Consider the following 26,926-nt stretch of genomic DNA (forward strand, 5'->3'; position numbering starts at 1 on the left):
GATAACAATGGTCTCCAACAGACTTCCCCAGGTCCAAGAAGTTCAAGTACCAAGCTCCGGAAGCAGGTCCTTCACCTTGTGAAGAACAGGCAAGCATAACTGGCTGAGCTTGAATGCAGGCCTTTCGACCTCTGGCTGTCTTCACATGTGACTCATCCTGTACAAATATTCTGTGTAACTCATCCTGCTTCAAAAATAATTGATGCAAAATCAGTAGGGACCACAGTATCTAGAATAAAATATGTTCAGAAATTTGACAGGAAAAAATATGACAAACAATGCATTGGAAACAAAGTTATGAGAGTGTGTGTCCATACATCAAAAATTTGAACATTAATGAACTTTAAAAAAAAACAAAAACCACCACATCTTAAATCTTGGAGTAATCTAGCAGTGTATCAATTGTCAATTCCCAAATGTAAGGAAGTTCTTTGCTAAAGGGTTCCAGTACAAAGTTAGACTTAATAAAAGAAAATTTTAAAGGGGTCATTTGTAAATTCTTGGAACTCAAGTTTAATTAGAAACTTAACTAAGTTCTCGGAAAATTAATGCAGTTTCTTAAAACCAATTTAGTTATTTTGGTGCAAGTGTATGCATAGAACTTTATTTCAGAATCAAAGTGGCTCAAATTGAGTGTACCCACATAAATTTGCATGGAAATAGTTACATTGGTTTTAATTAATATTTTGTCATTTTTGTGCAAGTCTGGGCACAGAGCAGCCCAAAGAGATTTTTATCTATGCTTTAACTGCAAGCTCAATACAACATTGGATGTAAATCTGTTAAGATGCTTCCATAATGCAGAACTGCTCATTTGCTTTAGCTAAATGTCTGTATAATATTTTGATTCCAGGTTGTTCCTGCAGGTAGCAGTGCCTCCATCCATATTTCCTTCACTCCACTCACGTTACCCAAGCTCATTAACAAAATTGAATGTGAGGGGTATGCATTGGGTTTCATGAGTCTAGACAGCAAGGTAAATGTACTATCACAGCTAAGTAGTATTGTTACTTCAGTTTGCTTCTTTCTGCTCTGAATGCTATTCCGTAACAGTGAAGCTATTTTATTATTTATTCCTTACAACACGGGAGGCAGGTGGTGAATTGTGATTTCTGCTACTGATTAGCTAATAACTGCACACACAGCTCATTTATACGAAAACACCCATTTTTAATAAGGGAATTAGGACTTAGACTCCTGGGTTCTATTCCCAGCTCACTGCATGAATTTGGACAAGTCACCTATCTTCTATCAGACTCTTCCCTGGTGAAATGGGAAATACAACTTACTGGCTGCTGCAAAGCTTAAGTAATGTTTGTAAAGCACTTTAAGATCCTCAGCTGTGAAGCACAAAGTCTTATTAACTATAATAAATATTTAGCAATGACATTTTATAAAATTTTAGAAAACAAGAGTTGCCTCCATATTAATGAGCAGTTTTCACCTAGTCTAATGAAAATTTTTGTTTGCATTCAAAATGCAAATATAGTTCAGCTTCTGCTATTCGCACAATTTTTATAGAGGTAGCATAATTTACTACAAATAATAGGCCAAACACTGCCAGAGTTCATCTATGGCTGGACAGCTTTGGGAAACACCCTCAGATTGGAGTTAGTGCTTCATCCTTGACACATTAGTTTGATCCTCATGTATTCTTCCTTTTCCTGTCAGCTTGCACAAGGGATACCTGGCAAGGTGACTCGTTCAGACGGCTATGGAGTTGCACCTTTGAGAATGGACTTGCAAGCTTTTGTAAAGCCTGCTCTGTAAGTACAACAGCTCTGACAGCTCCCAAACTTACAGCAAACCAGAGACTAAGGAAAGGAGTCTGATAGCCTGTGATTCCTTACATTCAGGTTAACTGTAGAAATGGATCATGATGGAGGAATGGTGTTTCATTCCAGGGCAAGTGATCTCATACCAAATCAACCCCTTTCTGGAGTGAGTATCTTGCATATTGCTGTATTAAGGTTTATTGAATATAGTGCTCAGCTGTTAAGATAATTCATGGCAACACTCACATTGCTGTAAAATAATGTTTTTACTGACCATGTCCTGGTGATGCACTGTTAAGTGTTTACCCACAATGCAATTCTGTTTTTTTTTTTTTTGGTAGAGTACAAACTAGGCCAGAGAAGACTAATGTATAATTACCTATAAGCCAAGAAAGGAGATGTTATTTCAGGAAGATGGCTATTCTGTGTTGGGTTAACTTACTGTAGAGATCTTTTAAGTATCAAAACAATTATTCATTTTCAAATTAAAAAAGATTCTGGTAGCAGAATGAAGGCGATTTAGCTCCCAACATGGTCTGTGAATTTTGGTGATTCACAAAGTCCTATCAAATTTTGTTTTTAAACCTTTATTATATTTTTATTTTTTATGTTTTAATCAAGAGATTCTGAAGCACCCACAAAGAAAAAAGAAAGTGGTTTGGGGCAGGAGCCTCCAAATCTCAGATGCTATGGAATGGCTCGAGAGACTAGAAAGCCTTCAAGCCTCTGGAGGGAATTCAGATTAAAAGTAGTTTAATACATTCTCCTTCAGGTTTTGACAGAATCAGTCATTACTCACAACCTGAAACTCACCAACTCCACAGAGGCTCCTCTGCACTTCAGGATCCTTCTATCTGTGCCCTTCGCTGTATCCAGTATCGACCCCAACAGGAGCCTGAAAACATCCCACCGCGACAGGGAGGAGCAAGGGAAGCAACTTCTGCTTCATCCACAGCAAAACATGCTGGTAGGTTCAAAAAAACCCCTCGGGCCAGGACAGCTTAGGGCTTGTCAACCCAGTGCATTAGTCCTCACTAGGGGGGTGTAAATTCTAGTGCACACTAACTGGCCCCCATGGACCCTGCTAGCATGCACCAGACGTTCCTTAGTGTGTGTTAATGTAGTACTATTTCAGCAGGGACTGGTGTCTACTCTGGTACCCACTAGAATTTACACCTCTCTAGTGCAGATTAATGCACCGTGTAGACAAGCCCTTAGTAATTAGTATACTAACATGGCCTTCGTGAACTGCAGAGCTTTGGGGAGGAAGGAAAAACACAATTGTACAATGGTGCTTGTTATGCTTTTCTTATTGGCAATGTCCCATTGAAGTCACTTTGCAGAAAGTACTAAATCAGTATCAGAATATCAAAATGATAAATGTATTTACAATGTAAAGGAAGATATTTGGCTTTCCACTCTTCCTTTCAAGGCTTGAGCTTCCCGTCTGCAACTCCTATACAAGGTGACGGAGGAAGGCAGAAGAATCCTGTTTCGTTTTAGGTGTATGTGCTGGTGGCAGGAAACAGTCAATCAGCAAAGAATGAAATAACTCAGATGCACTTTAAAAATGTATTTATTTTTAAATCTACACTTCAACACGGGCACACAGGGCTTGATTCTGACCACATACCTCTATGCATAAGCATAATGACTAACTCCACGGAAGGCAATGGAATTACTTTTGTAAAATTGGCATTAGGGAGAGGAGAATCTGGAGAATTCAGGATCTTAAACTTGGGGGGTTTTCTCCTCATATTTTAAAGGTTTGCAGTTCACCTTTCGCCCTCTGTTTCAGTGCATTTGCCTTTAGGAAATGGTTCTGGATTTTGAAAAAATGTCAAGATATTTTTTTACCTTTGCCTTGTTGTACAGGATCCCATGGGATTTTGGGCACTGGCATGATTCTGTTGGGTTATGATGGGAACGTGTGCTCTGGGGTGGAGCTGTTGGGCAGTTTTTACTGTGGATTTTCTACCGTTAATTCACACATTTTCATCTGAATTCCCCCCAGGTGAAAGTGTCATTTCACACAACTCTGGAGTTACTTACATATCAGAATCTGCCAGCTGACCAGCTGCTCTCGGGAATCAAAGTGCTCCAGTTTGAGAATGGAGACAGGAAAATGGAATTCAGTCAAAATCTGGTTATTGAATACAGTAACAGAACGACCCAGGTAACAAGCACTTGAGAACAAAAGTAACTCTAAAAACTTATGTTCATGATGCACCTTTAGTACAGAATGATGTTCAATTATTTTTCATAACTTACTCACCACTGAAATGCAGCTGCTTCTAGGGTAAAGTATGCCAACTAACCAATAATGAACAGCAGCACTGCACAAAAGCAATAGCTTCCAACTGAAACTGCAGGGGACCCTCAGGATAACAGACTGTTAATCTCGGTGTGGCGGCCCAATTCAAAGAGTCCCATATGTTCTTTGATTGTACAGCAAGAAGGCCTACATTTCACATTTCAACCAAAAGACAGCACCCTCCAATGAGACGGTCCCTTGACACCATGCTGAGGCATTCGCTCAGTACTGACTCAGTGAGAGTGCTAGCCACTGAGTTGGCAGCATCACCTCCTGCAGCAATATTCCTTGGAGGTCCCTCACAGCTGCTTAGCTAACGGGATGGAATATGATCACAGCCTACAGTTTAAAACTGACCTCTTCCAGACTGAAGGCTATAAAATAAATATAGACCTTAAGCAGTTTCAGTGAATTTTTTCATTCAAGGTATTTCTAGGGTTTTGCTCACTGTGGTATCTAAGATATGGGCAACATAAGGATAACTCTAGGCAACCTGTGTAAAAAACAAATTTGCAACGATGTGCCAGATACAGCTCTAAAGAAGGAAGGGAAACTAGAGTGAAATGTAATATCTATGTCTTCATACAACACTCAAAAGTTAACCAGAATGTACAATGAATATTACCTTGCTGAGGACATGCAATGGTCGTTCTGAAAACCTCCCTGAAAAAGCAACACAGCACACTTTACTGTCATAATAGACCATAGGCTTAAACGAAGTCTGAACTGTAGAGTGTAATCTGTAATATCTCTTTTCTTGCCTAAGCCAGCATCTGAGAAACTAAGGTCTGGTCTACACTACATCATTAAGGGGTGTGAAAAATCTACATCACTGAGCAACGTAGTTATAGTAACCTAATCCCCTTTGTAGACAGCATTATGTCAGCGGAAGAGCTTCTCCTGCCGACATAGCTACCATCTCCCGGGAGGTGGATTAACTCTGCTGACGGGAGAGCTCTCTCCTGGCAGCTTAAAGCATCTTCATTAAAGCAGTACAGTAGCACAGCTGTGCCAATGCACTGTTTTAAGTGTAGGCTTGCCCAAAATAATGCTCATTTCTTTTTGGACAAAGTTATGGATTATTGTTGTTGTTTTTTAACTCCCTTCCTCTCTTATTCTTCCAGCTCGTGCCAGTGACTGCATACCTTACTGTCCCACTACTGGAGCTCTCTTGTGAGACAGTTGATTTTGAGACCTGCTTTGTAAACCAAACTAGGACAGAAGATGTCTTTCTGTTAAACAGGAGCAGATGCAGAAGTTACTGGACTGCTTTACTGGGTACTAAGCCTGTGCAATAGATTCCCTTTGTTATAAGAGGCGAATGTTTGTTTTAATGTTCTGATTTAGTAAGACGAGTGCGCACATCTAGTCAATACATACAACATGACAATCATTCAGTAAGAATCAGGTCAGGTTCTGATCTCACTATTTTTACTCCAGTGTTTCTTCACTGACTTCAGTAATTACTTCAGATGTACACCAGAGAATAGAATCAGACCCACCATATTTATTAATCTTTCTTTTCTAACTTAAGGCCTGATCCTAAGAGGAAGTGAGCACCAGCAACTCCCACTGACTTCAGCTGGAGCTTGCTTCTAATGAGGTTAATGGCAAAATGCCCATTTACTTCAGTGGGAGCAGGACTAGACCATTTTATTTTGCCATTTACAACTGCCACCACCCCAGCTTGCCCTGCCAATGAAAATGTAGACTTGACAAATGCATGTGACAATACCAGACAATTTTTCATTGGCAAGTCAGGAGATGTATTGTTTGCTTATATGAATACTGCGTTATACACAACACTGAAGACTCTTATATCATGTCAATTGATATTTTCATTCTTTGCTGCAGACCAACAGGAACAGCATAACAACATGGAAGTGTTTTCCATCTGCCCCACTCATGGAATTCTTGAGGCACATGAAGCTAGCTTACCCACCAAAGCAACTTTAAAAATCAGTTTTACCGCAAGGTACAGTAAGAGAACAGAAGTTTTACTGTCTTTGGATTTGACTAAGAATGGCCTTGCAGACTGCTATGGTGCAAGGAGTAATTAATTAAAACAGAAATTAACTGTGTGCCTCCATCAAACAGCTGCCCAGTTCTTTGTGTCACAGTGTTGTCTGTGAGGGTCAGAGAAGAGAATAAAAGTGGTTTTGCTCTTCTGATAATAAAGAACCAATTTTTTCCCCTAAAATTATCAGCCATTATGTAGCTGAATTATTGAGGCATATTCAGTCAATAGAGGCCCATTTACACACGGGCATGCATTTTAGTATGGCTGTACTGCCCAGTTCCTGCATGTACCTGGACAAACGGGATTTAGACATCTTAATTCCCATTTGCCCATACATTCCCACAGCATGCACACACAGTCACAGTACAATAAATGCCCAAATCAAGGTACACGCTTTTTCACGCAAACCCCAGGCAATAATGTTTTGTAAATATTACCATGAATTTATCATTAGAGTTCAGAGGCACCCCGCTGAGCTATTGTTTCTGCGCTGGTACTACAAACTGCTGTGCATGTCAGAGCCCTCTGGTTGTCTTCTTAGATTTTAAATTCCTTATCATAGGGCTCATATCCTACCTATGGTGCCCAACAAGTGCTCAGGAAAGTTGAACCCTTGCTGTTCAGTATAGTATTCTGTGAAGTCACACTAAGAAGCTTACCACACTGTCTCTACATGCTGAACTGGCCAGGAACAGCGAACCGTGGCCACGGGGAGCTGCGGGAGGCCGTGCCTGCGGACGGTCAACGTAAACAAAATGTCTCAGGTCTGCCAACGGACTACCCTGATGGGCCGCATGCCGAAGGTTGCCGACCCCGCTCTAGATCTAGAATTCACACTTACCACAAGCTACAAGTTAACCAAAACTACACTTACTGTAAATATTTGCCTAAAGCTAGCATTCAGTTGACTGCCTCCTGCCCTATTAGAACCAATGGGAAAATTCTCATCTAACTTCTTGCCTTTTCCATATGACAATGGCTGTCACCTGGAACAAGCTCAGCGTCATTCCCTGCCATCACAATAATACTTGTCATTTAGAGGTTTATAAAAATGTAACTACACAACAAAAAGAATGAATGAAGCTTTCCTTCCAACCACCACATTAACACATTCAACATCATATATAGTTATACCATTAGGTAAGGCACTGTTAAAAAGCATACTGGGACCCAGTTACTACATGTGATGTGATGGTACATGAAATTGGGCCAGGCTACAGTAGTCAAAACTCACCATTCCCATAAGGAAAGCAAAGTTAACTTCTGCAGTATCAGATAGCTGGCAAGCATAACAAATGTCAGAGGACAGCGTCATTCTTCCCCTCCCAGACCCCTTAAAGAACTGTGCTATATTCTTGCATGTAGTAGAAAGGCAAACTAACTGAACTGTCTTCTCCCTTTGTATTTTAGGAGTAATGTGGAATATGAAACTACAGTGACTGTTTTTGGAATGCTTGGAGAAAAGCCCTGCAAACTACAGATCAGAGGCAGAGGATCTTACGATGAGAAATATGAAGATCTCCGCTTAATATAAGAGAGACAGTATAGATTAGGTGTCAAGGTAATGAGTCACATTCTTGGCTATTGAAGTCACTGGAAGTTACATATGTATACTGAATGGCACTATTTAAACTACATTGCCTATATTTTCTTGTACTTGAGATTTAAATAAAAATTGTAGTTTTAAAATAAATTCCAAGTACTGTATAAAGAATTTTACTGAACTAAGATAATTGTCTACTGGACAAATCCCATTCAACAGGTGTTGAATCAAAGTAGTATGTGTTGAGTTCTATAGTTACCTTTTATTGGCATATGCCCATGGATACTTCCAAGGTATCTGTTTCTACAAAGCAGGGCAATTTTAAAAGAACTGTGGAGGCTACCATAACAGTTTAGTTTGCTCCTTGGTTTAAAAGTAAGTCAGCCGTTAATTCCACGTTATAATAATTAGGTACAAACTAGAGAGTCAGAAACAGTGAACAAGACCATCATTCTGACTGCCTCGGTTTCTTTCAGTGCCTTGTAATATGAAAATCAATGGGAGCTGGGTATCTATATCCCTTAGGCACCTTTAAAAAATACCAACCTAAATGTTTAATTAGTAAGTGTCTGGGAGTTGGTCATGGCCCCCGACCCCTGCAACTACAGAAGGGGGATTCCATCCCACTTCATTTTCTTACCCTCCCTTGGTTCCCACCTACTCATACTTTCCTGTTTACAGGAATACCAATAAAACTGAAAGTAAGTCTGATATTCCCATTTCTGAGAACACAACAGTTTCCCAAACCTCATCCTGCAACAAAAGTATTTTGCAGGCAGTTGTGGGGAATCTTTGTTGGCAAAGAGCAGAAATAGAAGTAGTTTTAGCAAGCATCAGACAGATTTGTTCAACCAATCAGAATCCCATTTATCCATAAAAGCCTGGGCCAGTATTTTCAAATGTGGGCATGCAAAGTGAGGGATCTCATAGACTTCAAGGCCAGAAGGGATGATTGCGATCATCTAGTCTGACCTCCTGCATATCACAGGCCACAGAACCTCACCCACTCTACTGTAATAGACCCATAACCCTTTGGCTGAGCTACTGAAGTCCTCAACTAATGAGTTAAAGACGTCAAGTCATGGAGAAGCCACCATTTACTCTAGTTTAAACCAGAAAGTGGCCCCCTCCCTATGCTGCAGAAGAAGGTGAAAACCCCTCCCCACCCAGGGTCTCTGCCAATCTGACCTGGAAGAAAATTCCTTCCTGACCCAAAATATGGCGATCAGTTGAACCATGAGTAGGTCAGCAAGACTACCAGCCAGACACCTGGGAAAGAATTCTCTCTGTAGTAACTCATCTAAATCAAAGCAGTCTAATTTTTACAGAGATAGGAACTGGAGGCCTCCCTGTCCCTCTGATTTCAGTGTCTCACTTTGCAGCCCCACTTCAGACTTCTGCCTTGGAACTCTAGTTGCTGCTCACATACCATTCGAATAAGTGTGACTAGTTTAGTGGGCTTTTTCCCCATTAGTAGGGAAAGAATATCAAAAATTCAGCCCATCTTTAACGGTGGCCTTTAATTACTGATCCTTATTTTTAGAATATAGCAATTACATTCAAGTACACAATTATGTTAAGTGCATAACCAAGAAACAGGACACAACTTTTCAGCTTGTATCGCTGATTTAAACATTTCTAAAGTAATGTCAGATGACAATAAGTGCATTTTCTTTTAAAACCGTTAGCACTAGGAGTTTCAATGGTCTTTTGAAGCTAGTAACTAAATCCATTTATTCATGTCTGTATATCAGTGACATCATAGCAGAATTTTCGGAAGCCTTCACAATCTATCACTAACTTCTAGCAGCTAACCTTCCAGTGATCGGCCACACCTCATCCATTTCCTTTCTGAGCATCCCTTACTATGATAACCCTCCACCATTCCTTCCATAATAACTGTCTCAAGGTTATCTCCAACTCTACGCCTAATGTGACCAAAGTACATTAGCCTGCTACTGGAGACAGCATATAAGGGAAATGGTTGTACAATACAAAAAGTATGTCTTTACACTGGTAATAAAACTATACTGACTCATGGAGAATGCTACTGATATTCATGTAGTGTTACAGGTGCCAAAATCAGTCCTATATTAGGATACTGAGATACAAAATGAGCTTGTATTAAATTTTAATTCAGAAAAAGGACTGATTTTTTTAGAAGTCACAAAACAAGCTAAAATGAAGTAAAAACGCTGTAAAGTTAAGGATGGAACGGTCAGCTTTTATTTGACAATTACTCGTTTTGGCAGCCTGTCCAACCCTTCTCTACCTTTTATTTCATCATTCTCATTTACAAGAGAAATATTATTTATGAATGGATAAACTCGTATACAATTCCTTCTACTCTGCCCAAATTTGTTTAATAGAAAAACATGGGAGATTTTTTAATAATAAAAAAAAAACCACACACACTGGGCATGTGGACAAATTTGATGAGCCATAAAGGATAGTTATAACCTGAATGTAATCAGTCAGGCTGTTGGTGAAATACCATGGTTTAACCACTTTAAAAAAAACACACCATATTTTCATTGTTGCTATTGATTTAATCAATCATCCCAGGATGATCCCTTAAAAACTTTATCATTAGGTAGTAAAAAATCTACATATATAATGTGTTGGAAAAATTGTTCCATGTGCATCAACATTTAGTTGCGTAAGCAACTATACCTGAACATCTATCTTTTAAAAAAGCAAGACCCACATGAACTTCATCTTTATGAATTATAGCCCTGATCCCTTGGTTCCACATGAGTAATTTTACATATGAGTACCATTGAATCCAGTGGGATTATTCATATGCATAAATGCATATGAACTGGGGCCTCTATTTTTAAGACCAAAACTGGCTGAATTGAGCTCACCTATGTCCCCTGGCATCTGCACACCTTAGCTTTGAAGCAGCCACCAAGCTCGTTTCCTCCCATCCCAAAGTATTTCAGTATACAGTGCACATAAATTTATACCCTTCAGACATTTGTGCCTAAAATCAGTAAACAAGATCCATTAAACAAATTCCTGAACCCACTTACATTTTTACAGTGCAAATTATTCATTATCATTGTAGAATGAAGAGTCAGATGCTGTGCTTCTCTTGTACAATGGAATTCACTTCCCTGGGTATTCAAATACTGCTGCAGCTCCCATACCAGTTCCAATGCACATGGATACGACACCATACGCTCTGGAACAAAACAAGTTAGTGTGTGGTTAGAAACAATAACTCTGGTTCTAGATTGCCTGAAAAAAATCAGTGAATAAAGATAACTTATACTGCCCACAATCCTGAAGGGTGGCTTAGATACACAAAGATTCTAATTCAGGAACAGTCTCTGGTGCCTATTTCCCTGAAGTGGGTAAGAGGCACTCCTTGTACAAGATTCTCCTCAGCCAACTCTTACATGCCCCATGGCATCACAGATATATCCACTCTCCTGAGAGTGACGCACTTTAAGAACTGTGACCCTCAGCCATCAAAGCAGATAAATTAATAGGGGGGACATGGGTTATAGAGGGGGTGAGCTTTAGGACTCTGCTTTGATTGAGGTCATGTTGAGGGAGAAACTCACCCTCTGATACGAAGGGATGGGATCAGTTCAGAATACTACCACAAGAAAACCACCACGCTGCCTCCCTCCACTACCCTTCAGGAAGCTCAGCTATGATCTACTCCAGGTGTACTCTGAAACTCTCATGCTATCCATCAGAATTTTTGGAGAAATAAGCTGTGTGCAACTCTAAACTAAGGAAACTCTAAACTAAGTTTCTCTACCCTGTTTGAAGACATCTGAGTTGCTCTTACTCAACTTGTTTAGTAATTAATAGCCTGCCATCTCCTACTATCCTCCAGGCTATGGTAGAAATATGAACACACCATTTTAAGGAAGGGACATCACAAGCTTTGACCCTTACCTTGTAGATACTTTACAGAAACAACTATTTACCACATTATTTTAAATACTCACCGTTTTCCCCTTCGCTTCAGTTCATTGAGCAAAGTGACAACTTGACGAGCCCCAGTACAGCCTAGTGGGTGCCCCAATGCTATAGCTCCTCCAAGGGGGTTGACCTTCTCCTTTTTGATCCCCAGTTTCTCAACACAATACACAGCCTAGAAAGACATATCAAGCATGCCCTTGTGAAATTAATCACGTGTGTCAGTTCTCAGCATGTATCCCATACTGGGGAACAACCTGGATTAACATAAGAATGGCCATACTGGGTCAGACCAATGGTCCAGATAGCCCAGTATCCTATCTTCTGACAGTGTCTAATGCCAGATGCTTCAGAGGGAATGAGCAGAACAGGGCAATTTATTGAATGATCCACCCCCTGGTATCCAGCCCCAGCTTCTGTCAGTCAGAGGTTTATGGACATCCAGAGCATGAGGTTGCATCCCTGCCCATGTTGGCTAATAGCCATTGATTGACCAATCCTCCTTGAACCGAACTCTTTCTTGAACCTACTTACACTTTTGACTTTCACAACATCCCCTGGTAACGAATTCCACAGGTTGACTGTGCCTTGTGTGTGCCTTTTGTTTGTTTTAAACCTGCTGCCTATTTATTTCATCAGGTCCCCCAGTTCTTGTGTTATGTGAAGGGGTAAAACAACACTTTATTCACTTGCTCCACACCATTAATGATTTTATAGACCTCTATCATATCCCCCGCTAGTCGTCTCTTTTCTAAGATGAGCAGTCCCAGTCTTTTTAATCTCTCCTCATATGGAAGCGGTTCCATTCCCCTAAACATTTCTGCTGCCCTTCTCTGTACTTTTTCCGATTCTAATATATCTTTTTTGAGATGGGGCCACCAGAACTGCACGTAGTATTCAAGGATTGGGCATACCATGGATTTATGTAGTAGCATTATGATATTGTGTGTTTTCTTATCTATCCCTTTCCTAATAGTTCCTAACATTCTGCTAGCTTTTTTGACATCCACATTGAGTGGATGTTTTCAGAGAACTATCCATGATTACTCCAAGATCTCTTGCGTGAGTGGTAACAGCTAATTTAGACCCCATCATTTTGTTTATATAGTTGGGATTATGTTTTCCAATGTGCATTACTTTGCATTTATCAACATTGAATTTCATCTGCCATTTTGTTGCCCAGTCACGCAGTTTTGTTAGATCCCTTTGTAACTCTTTGCAGTCGGATTTAGACTTAACTATCTTTAGTAGTTTTGTATCATCTGTAAATTTTGCCACCTCACTGCTTACCCCTTTTTCCAGATCATTTATAAATATGGTGAACAGCACTGGTCCTAATACAGATCCCAGGGGGACACTGCTATTTACCTCTCTTCATTCTGAAAACTGACCATTTATTCCAACCCTTTGTTTCCTATCTTTTAACCAGTTACTGATCCATGAGAGGACCTTCCCTCTTATCCCATGACTGCCTATACTTTGCTGAAGAACCTTTGGTGAGGGATCTTATCAAAGACTTTCTGAAAATCCAAGTATACTATATCCATTGGATCATCTTTGTTCACATTTGTTGACCTCCTCAAAGAATTCTAATAGATTGGTGAGGCATGATTTCCCTTTACAAAAGCCAGGTTGACTCTTCCCCAACAAATTGTGTTTATCTGTATGTCTAATAATTCTGTCCTTTACTACAGTGTCAACCAATTTGCCTGGTACTGAAGTTAGGTTCACTGGCCTGTAATTGCCAGGATCATCTCTCAAGCCTTTTAAAAAAAAAAATCAGTTTCATTAGCTATCCTGCAATCATCTGATACAGAGGCTGATTTAAATGATAGGTTACATTGCAGTTAGTAGTTCTGCAGTTTCATATTTGAGTTCCTTCAGAACTCTTGGGTGAATACCACCTGGGTCTGGTGATTTATTACTGTTTAATTTATCAATTTGTTCCAAAACCTCCTCTCCTGACAACTTAATCAGGGACAGTTCCACAGATTTGTCACCTAAAAAGAATGGCTCTGGTGTGGGAATCTCCCTTGTCCTCTGCAACGGCCTTGTCTACCTTGATGTTCCGTTGGCACCTCAATCATACAGTGGTCCCACTGATTTTGTCATAGTCTTCCTGCTTCTGATGTACTTAAAACAAATTTGCTGTTAGTTTTTGTGTCTTTTGCTAGTTGCTCTTCAAATTCTTTTTGGCTTGTCTTATTATACTTTTACACTTGACTTGCCACAGTTTATGCTCAGTAGAATTTGTCTTAATAAAAGATGTCTTTTTGTCTCTAACTGCCTCTCTAACTCTGCTGTTTATCCATGGTGGCATTTTTTGACCTGTTACTGTTTTACTTTTAGTTGTGGTGTATATGTAGTTTGAGCCTCTATTCTGGTGTTTTTAAAAAGTTTCCATGCAGCTTGCGGGCACTTCACTCTTGTGACTGTTCCTTTTAATTTTCATTTAACTAGCGTCCTCATTTTTGCATAGTTCCCCTTTTTGAAGTTAAATGTTACTATGGTTAGTTTTTTGGGGTATTTTCCACCCTACAAGGATGTTAAGTGTAATTACATTACGGTTACTTTTACCTAGCAATTCAGCTATATTTACCTCTTGGACCAGATCCTGAGCAGCACTTAGGACTAAATCAAGAATTGCCTCTCCCTTTGTGCATTCAAGGACTAGCTGCTCCAAGAAGCAGTCATTAATGATATCTAGAAATTTTATCTCTGCAACCCATTCTGTGGTGACATGTGCCCAATCAATATGGGGATAGTTGAAATCCCCCATTATTATTAGATGTTCTGTTTTTCAAGCCTCTCTAATCTCCCTGAGCTCTTCACAATCACATGCCGGCCAGGTTGGTAATATATTCCTACTGCCATGCACTTATTATTCAAGCATGGAATTTCTATCCATACAGATTTTATGGTACTGTTTGATTCTTTTAAGATTTTTACTCTATTTGACTGTTTTCTTTCACATATAGTGCCATTCCCCCACCAGTATGACCTATCCTGTAATTGCTATATATTTTATACCCTGGTTTTACCATGTCCCAATAATTATCATCATCCCACCAAATTTCTGTGATGCCTGTAATATCAATCTCCTCATTTAATAGCAGGCATTCAAGTTCACCCATCTTAGTATTGGGCACCTTGCATTTGTATACGATTGCAAAGCTTCACTGAACACAACTGGCTAGACGCATCCCTAGTGTAAGTCTGTTGTCTTCAGTGGATTTACACAAGGGATGAATTTAGCTCAAAATATATAATTTAAGGGAAAGCCTGGCATTCAGATTTACCACTCCAAATAAGTATTTAAAATAAATTTGTGTTAGTAACTGAGCCTATATGATTTGTGTTGCATACTGAGAGTGAAGATGGTAGGTCTGTCTTCAGCACCTACATGCACCTCTATGAAAGAAGCTGGAACTACATTGTGTATCCAAGACACATGGGGAACTGAGCTAGCCTGATATATTTATAAATTCACCTTTATAAAATAAGCCATAAGACACAATTAGGGAGATTTTAAACATACTTCAGTTTGGTTTCTAAAGCAGAAGACACTATAATGAAGATTCCATCTAGGTTTTTATTAAACACCCCTCTTACTAGATCTGTTACATTTACAGTTGTAACCAATATGAAATTCTGCTCGGCCACCAAGCAGCCTAGAAATCCAAAATTAAACAAGATGGGCAGTCTCACCTGACTAGCAAAGGCTTCATTAATTTCAAATATATCAATATCATTCACAGTCAAACCTGTGTGTTAGAGAGAGATCAGACGTTAGAAGGAGATTTAATAACTGAAAAAATAGTGTCTGAAAGAAAATATTCCTAAATAGAAGGCTTTCAATGAAACATTTCCACTTCCCCCTCACAGGAATGAGCGGACATATTGGTAATTGCAGCATAGTTAGATATCAAAGGCCATCAAATTTAAAATTATGCATAATGATTTAAGTATCACTACTAGACTTCTGAATAAGATATAAACAAAATTCCCTTCCTCCCAACCCTTGTAGAGGTTAAAGATCTTGGGATATTTTCAGAGAGGATGTGAGAGCAAAAGAACTGCTGTTAAATTTGCCTAGTTTCTGCAATAGCCATATCCAAACTCATTCTGTGAGATTCCCGGAGTATGAAAGGAATTACAGAAACAGCTCAAATTCCATGGAAAAACATGTAAAATACTATGGTTATTTACACAATATAAATAGCTGCCATTTTGAACTGGCCTATCCGGGAAGAGTATTCATTAATAAAGAGTAGGATTACCATATTTCAATACTGCAAAAAGAGGACACTCCACGGGGCCCTGGCCCCGCCCCAACTCCGCCCCTTCTCCAAAGTCCCCACCCCAACTCCGCCCCCTCCCGAGCATCCCGCATTCCCCCTCCTCCCTCCCGCCCCACCGGCCCCCGCTGCGGTGGAGAGTGGCGGGAACCGGGAAAGTTGGAGCCCGGAGAGGAGGCAGTCCCCTTACCATGCCTCCCTATTTTCCCGGACATGTCCGGCTTTTGGGAAATTCCTCCCGGACAGGGATTTGAGGACCAAAAAGCCGGACATGTCTGGGAAAATCTGGAGGTATAGTAACCCTACCCCAGAGCCACCTCCTGCCCACCCACCGGACCCCTCCCAGGCCTCACCCCAGAGCTGCCTCCCGCCCACCCGACCCCCCAGGCCTCACCCAGAGCCACCTGCTTTCCACAGGGCCCATCCTCAGCCTTCTCCTGCCTCAGTGCCCCCTCTCCTGAGAGCCTGCCCTCCGCAGCCCCCCCGCCACAGCCCCTGCCTCAGAGCCCCCCACCCCCTCCCATAGCCCCCACCTTCCACAGCACCCCCACCTCAGTCCTCCCCTTCACCTCCCTCCATAACTCCTACCCTTCATTTCCCTACCTCCTCCCATAGCCCACCCCCTCCACAGCCCCCCACTCTCCACAGCCCCTGCCTCAGAGTCCCCCACCTCCTCCCATAGTCCCTACCCTCAGAATCCCCCCCACCTCAGAGTCCCCCACCCTTCACCTCCCTCAGGGAAGCCTCCACCCCGCTCCCAGCCAGACCCGGTGAGGCTGCGGCAGCTCAGGCTTCGGGAGGCGCTGCAGCGCGGGCCCTTCCTGGGTGGGGGAGCTCGGGCTCCCGGGAGCTGCCGCGCGCCGAGAAACTTTCCCCTGCGCCAGGACCCACCACCGGGCAGCGGCTCTGCCGGGGGGGAGGCAGTGCGCGGACTGCTGGCGGGGGGGGGGGGGGGGGGGAGGGGGGCTCCTTGCACGGCCGGGACGGAGGGGAGAGACTGAGGCTCTGCCAGAGCCGCGGGGGATGCTCGGAGGAGGGAGAAGCGGCCGCTGGTCCCCCGCACCAGCAGCTGGCTGCAGAGACGCCACAGCTCCTAGCCGTGGGGCGCAGGGGAGCAGCAGCACGGGGGGTTGTAATCCGTAGGCTGAGCGAGCTGACACCCCAAGAGGAGAGGGGGCAGTGGGTAGGGTTATCATATGCCCGTATTTTCCGGACATTTTTATATATTTAAAAAATCCTCCCGGACAGCAATTAACAACTAAAAAGCCGGACATGTCCGGGGAAATACGGACGTATGGTAACCCTAATAAAGAGGTTAATTTACAGGCATATGATTTCAGACTGGAGTGTCTCACCCACATTAAGATGAGAGAAGCACAACATCAGAGAACAAATCATGTATTACACTTATTAACGCTTTGCTGGAACTGTAAAAGGATTCAATGCAAGTTTCTGAGCACATACAAATGAAATGATTATTTATATTTTGTAATGCATGTGAATAGAATCTTACAGTAATCCTAGGCAGGATTTCTTCTAAGATTATGAATGTAATGACTCAGTATTCCCACTGCTGCTAAATAACTAGATGAGCTGAAGTGACCGAGATCACATTAGGATTTATAATACTGCAGCACTTAGGTCCCCTACTCATGGACCAGGACCCCATTTTGCTTGTCACTGTATAACCGAACAAAAAACACAATACCTTACCAGCCTTCTCCAAAGCTACTGGAATGGCATAGGCTGGCCCTATGCCCATGACATCGGGTGGAACTCCAACCACAGCATAAGATTTTAACACCCCTAGGACTGGAAGCCCCAACTGTGCTGCTTTAGAGCGTTTTGCCAGTAGAACTGCAGCAGCTCCATCGCTGACCTGACTGGAGTTACCTGTTGGGAGATATTTCACTGACAAGATCACCTTTGCCTGGGCATGTTTAGTCACCAGTAACGCAGGTGGGACTGGGAGGATAACAAAATGGCTGACACTGCATGCCAACAGAACACTGATTCAAAAATAACTATTCATAGACTTAGAGTGCTTACCAGCTGTAGTGGAGCCATTTTCCTTGAAGGCAGGCTTGAGTTTTGCCAAGCCTTCCAGCGTTGTACTAGGTCTGATCCCTTCGTCTTGAAGCACAGTGATGGTTTTCTGATTGCCCTGGTCATCCTTAACAGTACTCCTCACTGGAATGATTTCATTTTTAAACAAGCCCATCTGCTGAGCTCTCGCAGCTCTATTAGTAGAGAATGCACGAATGGTTAAAAATCTGGAGTAGGACTGTACCAAATGCTTCTAAAATCACCAGAGCTAATTAATGACAACATAAATTATGAAGGAATTGGTTTACAGTGCATCATTCATTGCTTAAAAATAGTAGAGTATGTAAAGTGTTGTTCTTTAACAAATGGAAATAAAACTGCACAACTGTGTGCAATGGGCCCTATGCTGCTAACATAACGAAAATTCTCCTTTAGCGTAAGTGGGAGGAGGCCATGTTTGTGAAGCAGGAAGAGCCAGGTTCTACCCCCTGCTATCACTAGAGCTGGGGGAATAATGGATTGTTTGGTTTTCTGGCAACACAAACACACCCACACACACACATTTAAATAAAATTAAAGGAAATTCTGAACCAAAAGGTCACATCAAATCGGAAATCAAAATATTTCAAAAATGTCAAAACAAAACCTCCGGTTGGACTCGTTCATTCTTTACGAGTTTAAGTACAGGCTCAGCAAGCTAAGCAGCATGAAGACAGTTACGTTTTCCTGCTAGTTACCAAAGAATGTATCAAGTTTCTCCCACTCCTGTCTGCCTTCCAATACAGAGAAGTTGAACTTTATGCCGGGGTGTTGCAATCTATTGGCATAATGCACTAACATTTAAATATCTAATTTCATCCCAGAAGTATTCCAGAGCATGTTACGTAATTCATCCAACTACATACACCAGAATCACTTCACCTAGCACCAAAAAGCAGGTGGAGTGGAGTGCGGCAGCTATTTCAGCACAGAGAAACACTACGTCTGGGACAGAAAATAAAAATACTGTATTGAACTAAAATTACTGGTCCGGTTTAGGAGGGGCTGAATGCAATTAACCAAACTGGAATTTGATTTCGACACTACGATGCAATACTCTATTTCAAAAAGTACAAAGGGCTCTTTTACATCAACAAGGGGTTTAAGGACCCCTGCTGGACATCTGATTTGAGAAATGGCACCTCTACCAGCACATGCTCCTATTTCTATGAGTCAGAGAAGAGTACCATCTACTGAATAGGTGACTATTAAGAGTTGCTCAAATACAACCCCACCACTTCATGCTTTCGTTCAAAAAGTGAACTGATGCTTAAACAAATGTAATGGTTCAGGAAAGTAAAAGATAAGAGTGAAATGCTGAAGGATGAGCCAGTACAGTTGCAGATACCCCAAGACCAAGGTCAGAGCAACACCCCGTTCTCCTGCTAGCGGGGATGAGTGTGTACACACACCTTTTTATGTTACTGGTCCAATATCAATAAGAAAAGTTACCACACCAAATTTTCTAGGAGCAGGGCCAAAATCTAAAGGTTAGCCTGTGCAGTGGCTTCCTATATTACATAAATAGCTGGAACAGGCAACACTTGATTAGACCTGTGTTTTTCAAAGTTTGGGTCGTGACCCACATAAGGCACTGGGTCGCCTTGTTCGGCACCCAGGGACCCTAGCGGCTCTGGTCAGCACTGCCGACCAGGATGTTAAAAGTCCCGTCGGCGGTGCTGCCCATCTAAGGCAGGCTAATGCCTATCTGTTCCGACACTGTGCTGCGCCCTGGAAGCAGCCAGCAGCAGGCCTGGCTTCAAGACAGGGGGGCCACGGGGCTCTGCGTGCTGCCACTGCCCCAAGCACCGGCTCTGCGCTCCCATTGGCCGGTTTCTGGCCAATGGGAGCTGGGGGGGGGGGGAGGGCAGTGCCGGCGGGCGAAAGCCACTTGGAGCTGCTTGCGCGCCTCTGCCTAGGAACCAAACCTGCTATTGGCTGCTTCCAGGGTGCGGTGCGGTCCGCGATGCCAGGACAGGCGGGAAGTCTGCCTCTCCGCCCCAGCTGGGCCTCTGACCAGGAGCCACTGGAGGTAAGTCCGTGCCCCAACTCCACACTCCAATCTCCTGCCCCAGCCCTGAGCCTCCCCAAACCCGGAACCCCTTCCCGCACCCCAAACCCCTCATCCCTGGCCTCACCCCAGAGCCTGCATCCCCAACCCAGAGCCCTGACCCCCTCCTGCACCCCAACCCTCTGCCCCAGCCCTGAGCCCCCCCAAACCCAGAGCCCCTCCTGCACCCCAATCCCCTCATCCCTGGCCCCACCCCAGAGCCTGCACCCCCAGCCCAGAACCCTGACACCCTCCCACACCACAACCCCCTGCCCCAGCCCCCCCAAAACCCAGAGCCCCTCATCCCCAGCCCCACCCGAGCCTGCATCCCCAGCCCAGAGCCCTGACACCCTCCCACACCGCAACCTCCTGCCCCAGCCCAGAGCCCCTTCCACACCCCAAACCCCTCATCCCCAGCTCCGCTGGGTCGTGGGCATTAACAATTTTTTTCAACTGGGTCCCCAGGAAAAAGGTTTGAAAACCACTGGATTAGACTGTTACTGTAATTTAATTTGACTCCTTGGTGCCAATTGTTGCAGATGATCCATAGTCAGCAACGGATTATCTGTCAGAACAGTTCTATTGTCACCAGGAAATCAATCAATTTAGTTTTGCAATAATTTAACCAAAGGAAAGGCTAGGTTACTAGAGCTTGTACTGGGCTCATATGAAGCAAAACACCCACAGCAATGACTGCCAGCTACACTCACAAGTTTAGGGCTTCTCTAGAAGTGACATTTTTAGTGTCTGCACCCACACTTTCCCTTCCAGAAAAGCCTCCTTCTACCACAGCATTTGACTTCAGTGCAAGGGGATTTCAAGCTATCTAGCTAAAGCTAGTATAAGCACATTCAACTGTATTTTGGGTTTTACAGAAACCATGAAAGCTGTGACCCATCTGGGTGGTGGGAAATACAGAAAGCCTGATCTCAACTACGGATACTCTAAACACTCTAGACTAAGTTTTCTAGCGATATGTTCACAGTGGGCTTAGTAGGGGGCATGGATCAGCATTCACGTTGCACTCCCTGTCAGTACCCGGCCTCAGCCAGGGAAGCTAATGATCCAACCAGCAGACCAAATTTGGTGATGAATCCTGGTCACGTGCCAACTCAGGCATGTTGTGCATATGCTAAGAAGAAAGGGGTTTAGTCATGTGACTCCCATTACAGTTCAGGAGTCATAGCTACCCCACCTCCACCCAGATCCTCATTCTCTTAGCTGTCGCCTATTTACACCTCACTACATTGCTGTTATTTGAAATGTTACATTTTAAGCCTTTACCACAGGATAACACAAAAATGGTTAATGAGAAACAGGGAAGTTTTCTCTACAGAAATCAAGCATTTTAGATTATCCATGTAATTTTTATTTCCTTGGCGCACAAATAAAACCCAGGTATTTACTTTTGCTGAGAAGCCATGGCAAAGTCATCTTGCTTCTTTCGGGAAATGCCGAATCTTTCTGCCACATTTTCTGAGGTCATTCTGGGAAAAAATACCACTGGTATTAATCCACCGAGACAGAAGAGTATTAAAATTCCATTTGCCATCAAAGACAAGCAGAGAGGGAAGAAAACAAGCTCTATGCTCAAGTTGACTGAGCCCTCCTTGGGCTTAGTGTTCTGCAGTACCACATGACAGAATTATGTCATGTTGCAAATCCGCTCACTTGTTCTCCAAATGAAGAGGGGCTGGGAGAGATGCAAAGGCCCCACACGCAGCCCTTGTGGGGAAGGGGAGTGCAGAGGTAGCCCCTAATGTGATTCTGGCTGCATCTCCACAATGGAAAGCAACAGAAACTTGAGCGTTTGTGAAATGCAGCAAAATTTCTAGAAACACTAAAAATTTGCAGTTCTGAGCCCCTCAAAATGTTCTCCTACTCCTGCTAATTAAGCCACTGATCTTTACTGTAAGACAACGAAGACTGCTTTCAAAAGGTCTGGATAACTACCAGTCCTTATACAATTAATCTTCTACCATAACCACAGGTAACGCTGAAGTGCACAGACTTCAGTAGCGGATCTAAAGGTCAACCATTAAAGAGAGGGAGTTTGAGACAATAAGTTTGGTGCATTTTTAAATCTAACAAAACACTGTCTTTTGAGATACACAGTCAAGAAAAATCACTAAATTCTAGGAAGGAAAATAATACTTACCCCATAGGAATAAGGCAATCTCTGGCTTTACTATTGTCCATCATACGTGAGCTAACATCACCAGGGTTGCCTGCATCTCTGAGGGACATTGTTTCCACTCTGAACAGGAAGAAGAAAAGTTAGAATTTACTACCACTGTTTGCCTTAGAAGAAATCATGCAAATTTAGTACCATTAGCAGAGTCAAAAGCTCAGAATCCTAATAAAAACCTTGTATATCATACTGCAGAAGCAACCGGTACCTGACCTGTGCCTCATTCTGGTTTCAATCAGCAACATAAATGTAAAGCAATAAAACCACCTCCCTACAGATTAAGCTGCCTGTTGTTTTTCTAGGGCAGAATACCACAGTGTCCGTTCATGTCTAGTATTTTCCCAGCATGGGAAGGAGAGTTACTGGTCGTTCTGGGAGCCCTTCTCGGCAGTAAACATAATGGGAAAGCAAATGGTTCTGGGCAGGAGTTTCCACTGGTAAAATATAAACAAAAGCAATAAAAATGCAAGAGTTGCAGCTTAAAAAAAGCTGGCTAGGAGCCTAGCAGGGCAAGTGCTAACGAAACCACTGCAGAGAGACTTCATGTGAGTGGTGCCATTTGTCTTGTATTGCACAACATGAACAAGAAAGGATTACTATGCAACAAAGAGATCACAGATGCTGCAGCCTTTGTCCTATAGGAGAGATAACAGATTAAGAAATGAAAACATCTATTGTATGATTATGAAGCCATTTATTACACTAATAAGTTCATGTAAAGTTAAATCAAGCCATAAGTCCTAAAATGGGATAAGGGTTTGCTTTTATATCCTATACCATCCATGTATTTATTTTCCAGCCATATTATTTATATACCACCATCAGGCAAGCAGGAAAACAAGTCCCCACCCCAAGGAGCCTACAATTTAGAGGTCTGATCCTGCACCTTTACTCTGAGTAGTATCTTATTCCTTACTTAAATTGACACCACTGAAACTACTCAGAGTAAGGATGGCAAAACTCAGGCTCTAAATTAGAGTGAACGACAACAACTGAGCATGATTAAGGTAAAGGGAGACAAGTGGGAGGGGAATACTGCCACAGGTAGTGTCTGGTTACGTAAAGGGATCAGCAGATAAAAGCTGTTTTGTTTAACATTTGTTCATTAAAATCCATAAAGTTACTAAACACAAGATGTGAAGGGACCATTGTGATTATCCAGCCTGACCTCCTGCATAACACAGGTCGTAGGATTTCACCCAGTGACTCCTGCCTGCACTGAGCCCAACAACTTGTGGATCAGGAGGTGAAAGGGCTGGATCCAGGGCCTTTAAATTGCATCAACTCAGTGGGTTACTGTTGAAAGACTTCCCGGAACAAGCATGTTAACAGAAATGAATTTGAATGATAAGAGATTACCAAGGGTTCAGCCAGCACACAAGGCTGTTCCTGGTACATGCCATTTGCTGTGCACACATCCATCAGACAGACTTGTTACCTTGCTATGCTAGTTACTTCACAGCAGTCCTAAGAAGGGTCGTGACTAGTTCGCTTATCTGAGGATACATCTACACAGCAGCCAAAGGGTGCAATTCTCAGCTCGAGCAGACATCCACACACTAGTTTGGCTCAAATTAGCGCCTAAAAACTATACCTAGGCGGTCCAGTGGGACTGTATTCGTTGGGCAGCTAGCCCGAGCTGCCATTTTCACCGCGCTATTTTTAGTGCACTCGCTCGAGCAAAGCTAGTACATGTACGTCTACCTGACTTGAGAATTACGCCCCCGAGCTACTCTGCAGACATACCCTAACTCTCAGAAATCTTTGCGTAAGCTGAAATTTTCAATGATGCTGAATTATAAGAGCAATGATAGGGTAACAGATTGTCACTGAACGCTACAAAGTGACCTCCCTACTGATTGAGGTTAGTAACCCAAGCCAGATTGGAAACTTCAGAGGTAAATGCACACCCACGACTTTAATCTAAAAGATTTTGCTTCTGTATAATTCAGATTCTTCTGAAGTGTGTTATGTCCCAGCTCATGATTTCATTACTCTGTACAGCATTAGTACATTTCATCCCACTCACTGCTCCAGTAAAGTCGCCAGCACTAAGAGAAGAAGCACCACGTATTAATTCAACTGCATTTATAGCAGTGAACAAAGAAATATCTGTTACACTCCTGTTGAACATCAGTGACTAGCACAGATGAGATGTTCATTTCCATATATGAGACAACTGGGATCTGAGATCAACACAAGCTGACCAGAGGCTTATAAAAAGCCAATCACAGATGGCGTTTTTCAGGCCCTTAGATCTCCACACACAAAAAGCGCACACGATGGCAGGGCACCAGAGGGGCCTAACAAACCAATTCTTTAAAAAAGGCTTATAAGGGTTGGATGACTAACTAGCACTCGGTTCTTGGGTTCCATTCTCAGATTACTCACTGCCTTGTTGTGACACTGTGGACAAGTAACTGTGGCTACATTTTCAAGAGAAATTAGTATCAGAGGGGTAGCCGTGTTAGTCTGAATCTGTAAAAAGCAACAGAGGGTCCTGTGGCACCTTTGAGACTAACAGAAGTACTGGGAGCATAAGCTTTCGTGGGTAAGAACCTCACTTCTTCAGATGCAAGTCAGAAATTAGGTACACTGAGTGCCCTGCTTGACACACCTTAAATGAGCCTGGTTTCCAGGGGGTGGGTTCTCAAAACTTCTGAAAGAGTCAAGCCACTTTAAAACATCTCCTATGAGGCACCCAAAATCACTAGTCACTTAAAAAAAGTCCAGACCTTAATCTCAGAGACTCTATTCACCCATCTGTAATATGGGGATAATGCCAACCTCAAAGGAGTTCTGTAGTTTGCTTGGAGAGCACTTTGAGATTCTCATATGAGAGATGTTATAGAAGGCAAAACACTATCAAGAAGTCTACAGGAGTAAATGTCTATATAGAAATATTCTTACCCACAGGCCAAACCAATGTCATAAGACCCATTTCTGATGCCACCTGCAACAAAAGTACTGTGTAAACATTTTTACCACCACTTAGCAGTAAATATTTGTTCAGTATCTTGTTACTCAGAGGATCATATTTTCTTGGAATAAGGTAGCTCACTCTTTTTCAAGGACAGATGATAATTTTCAGAGAGGATTGTTATGAATATATTGAGTTCCTTTAACTAACATTTCTACAGAGTAGAATTATGGGATCTTCACAAAAAGTTTCTTCCAGACCTAAAGGCTATATTCATTCAAACTCAAAAGTATAAGAAATTCATAGGGAAGAGAGAATTAGGGATGAAATAATTATTTCAGAATCTGGCTCCAGCAGTCTAAATCACCATCAATAAAGGAAAATTCTGATTCTCTGACTGCCCATAAGGCTCATTACATGCTTACCAGCTATATTGATCACAGCTTGCAACCCAGAGGAACACTGTCTGTTAACACATGATAAGGGTACGGTCTCTGGAATGCCACTAGAACAGAAGACACAATAGATAAGGCACAGAGTGAAAGACACCACATACTAAAACAATAAGAAATTTAAAGTGGAAAATAATCTCTTAAATTATCTTTAACTCAATCAATTCTAACACAATGACAGACATACCTATTGTCAGACTGCTCTAAGGCCATGGCTACACTACAGAGTTAAGTTGACTTAATTTACATCAACGATCATAAACCACTGTAACTACATCCCTTCTGCATGTTCACACAATGCTCCTTCTTTCGGCAAAGCCTGTCTGCTGTTGGTGCTGTGGCATGACAGGGACAGCAGTGCACCATGGGTAACTATCCCACTGTGCAAATCGCCACCTTCTGCCACTTGGGTTTCTGGGAATGGATTGTAGTGCATCCTAGGAGTGGGCTCACAGCCCCATGATGCAGTTTTCTAAATCCCATCATCCCACGGGATTCTGAATATGTATAGCTGTTTTTCAAATGCCCCTATAAACTTTGTACCCGCCATTTCTGCCTGAAAGCATGGATCCTTGCACGGCTCTCGTCTTGTGATAAGCATTACAAACACAACGCAACAGATCCTGCAGTATTTCATGAGCTGCAAATCTGAACAGGAATTCGTGGTACCTGCCCTGCTGTGTGCCATGGAAAGAAACAATTCAAGATTGATATTGGCATTCACGGAGCAGCTGCACGGTGGACCATCCCTACTGGGCTCAGGAAACAAGCACCCACTGTGGGATTGGATTGTGATGCAGGTATGGGATGACAAGCAGTGGCTGCAGAACTTTAGGATGTGCAAAGCCACCTTCCTTGAACTGTGCGCGGAGCTTGCTCCTGCCCTGTGGTGCACAGACACTAAAATGAGAGCTGCCCTCAAGCTGGAAAAGCATGTGGCAATCGCTGTGTGGAAGCTGGCAACTCCAGACTGCTACCGGTCAGTCATGAATCAGTTTGGGGTTAGGAAGTCCACTGTGGGGGTTGCAGCGATACAAGTGTGCAGGACCACTAATCACCTTCTGCTATGAAGGACTGTGACTCTGGGCAAAGTGCAGGAAATAGTGGATGGCTGAGGTGGGGCGATAGATGGCACGCATATCCCAATTTTGGCCCCAGTCCATCTTGAAATGGAGTACATCAATAGAAAGGGCTACTTCTCTATGATATTGCAGGCGTTTGTGGATCACCGTGGGCATTTCACTGACATCAATGTAGGGTGGTCAGGGAAGGTGCATGACGCACACATCTTCAGCAACACTGGTCTGTATAGAAAGCTGCATGCAGGGACTTTCTTTCC

At 42.6% G+C, this 26,926-nt stretch overlaps 2 protein-coding genes across 7 annotated transcripts in view; one reads left to right on the forward strand and one right to left on the reverse strand.

Annotated features, from left to right (window-relative positions):
• The window catches only part of DLEC1 (DLEC1 cilia and flagella associated protein), a 58,485-nt gene extending 50,683 nt beyond the window's left edge, over positions 1-7,802 (forward strand). For all 5 annotated transcript variants that reach the window (XM_042859680.2, XM_005297130.4, XM_005297129.4 and 2 more), the window contains 8 exons: positions 854-976; positions 1,672-1,766; positions 1,857-1,941; positions 2,548-2,742; positions 3,790-3,951; positions 5,214-5,367; positions 5,944-6,064; positions 7,520-7,802. In XM_042859680.2, coding sequence (XP_042715614.2) covers positions 854-976; positions 1,672-1,766; positions 1,857-1,941; positions 2,548-2,742; positions 3,790-3,951; positions 5,214-5,367; positions 5,944-6,064; positions 7,520-7,643 — 1,059 coding nt within the window. In that variant the 3' untranslated portion in view covers positions 7,644-7,802. The remainder of the gene's footprint in view (positions 1-853; positions 977-1,671; positions 1,767-1,856; positions 1,942-2,547; positions 2,743-3,789; positions 3,952-5,213; positions 5,368-5,943; positions 6,065-7,519) is intronic.
• Positions 7,803-9,155: 1,353 nt separating this feature from the next.
• ACAA1 (acetyl-CoA acyltransferase 1) overlaps positions 9,156-26,926 on the reverse strand; it is a 33,102-nt gene continuing 15,331 nt past the window's right edge. The window contains exons 4-12 of one of the 2 annotated variants that reach the window (XM_005297135.4): positions 25,561-25,640; positions 25,126-25,168; positions 22,183-22,281; positions 21,431-21,511; positions 17,939-18,129; positions 17,603-17,782; positions 15,300-15,355; positions 11,621-11,766; positions 9,156-10,839 (exon numbers count right to left, since the gene is read on the reverse strand). In XM_005297135.4, the coding sequence (XP_005297192.2) occupies positions 10,764-10,839; positions 11,621-11,766; positions 15,300-15,355; positions 17,603-17,782; positions 17,939-18,129; positions 21,431-21,511; positions 22,183-22,281; positions 25,126-25,168; positions 25,561-25,640 (952 nt within the window). In that variant the 3' untranslated portion in view covers positions 9,156-10,763. The remainder of the gene's footprint in view (positions 10,840-11,620; positions 11,767-15,299; positions 15,356-17,602; positions 17,783-17,938; positions 18,130-21,430; positions 21,512-22,182; positions 22,282-25,125; positions 25,169-25,560; positions 25,641-26,926) is intronic. The other variant, XM_005297136.4, reaches the window with a different exon arrangement.

Source organism: Chrysemys picta, chromosome 2, assembly GCF_011386835.1.
Source record: "Chrysemys picta bellii isolate R12L10 chromosome 2, ASM1138683v2, whole genome shotgun sequence".
In the NCBI taxonomy this organism is placed as follows: Eukaryota; Metazoa; Chordata; order Testudines; family Emydidae; genus Chrysemys; species Chrysemys picta.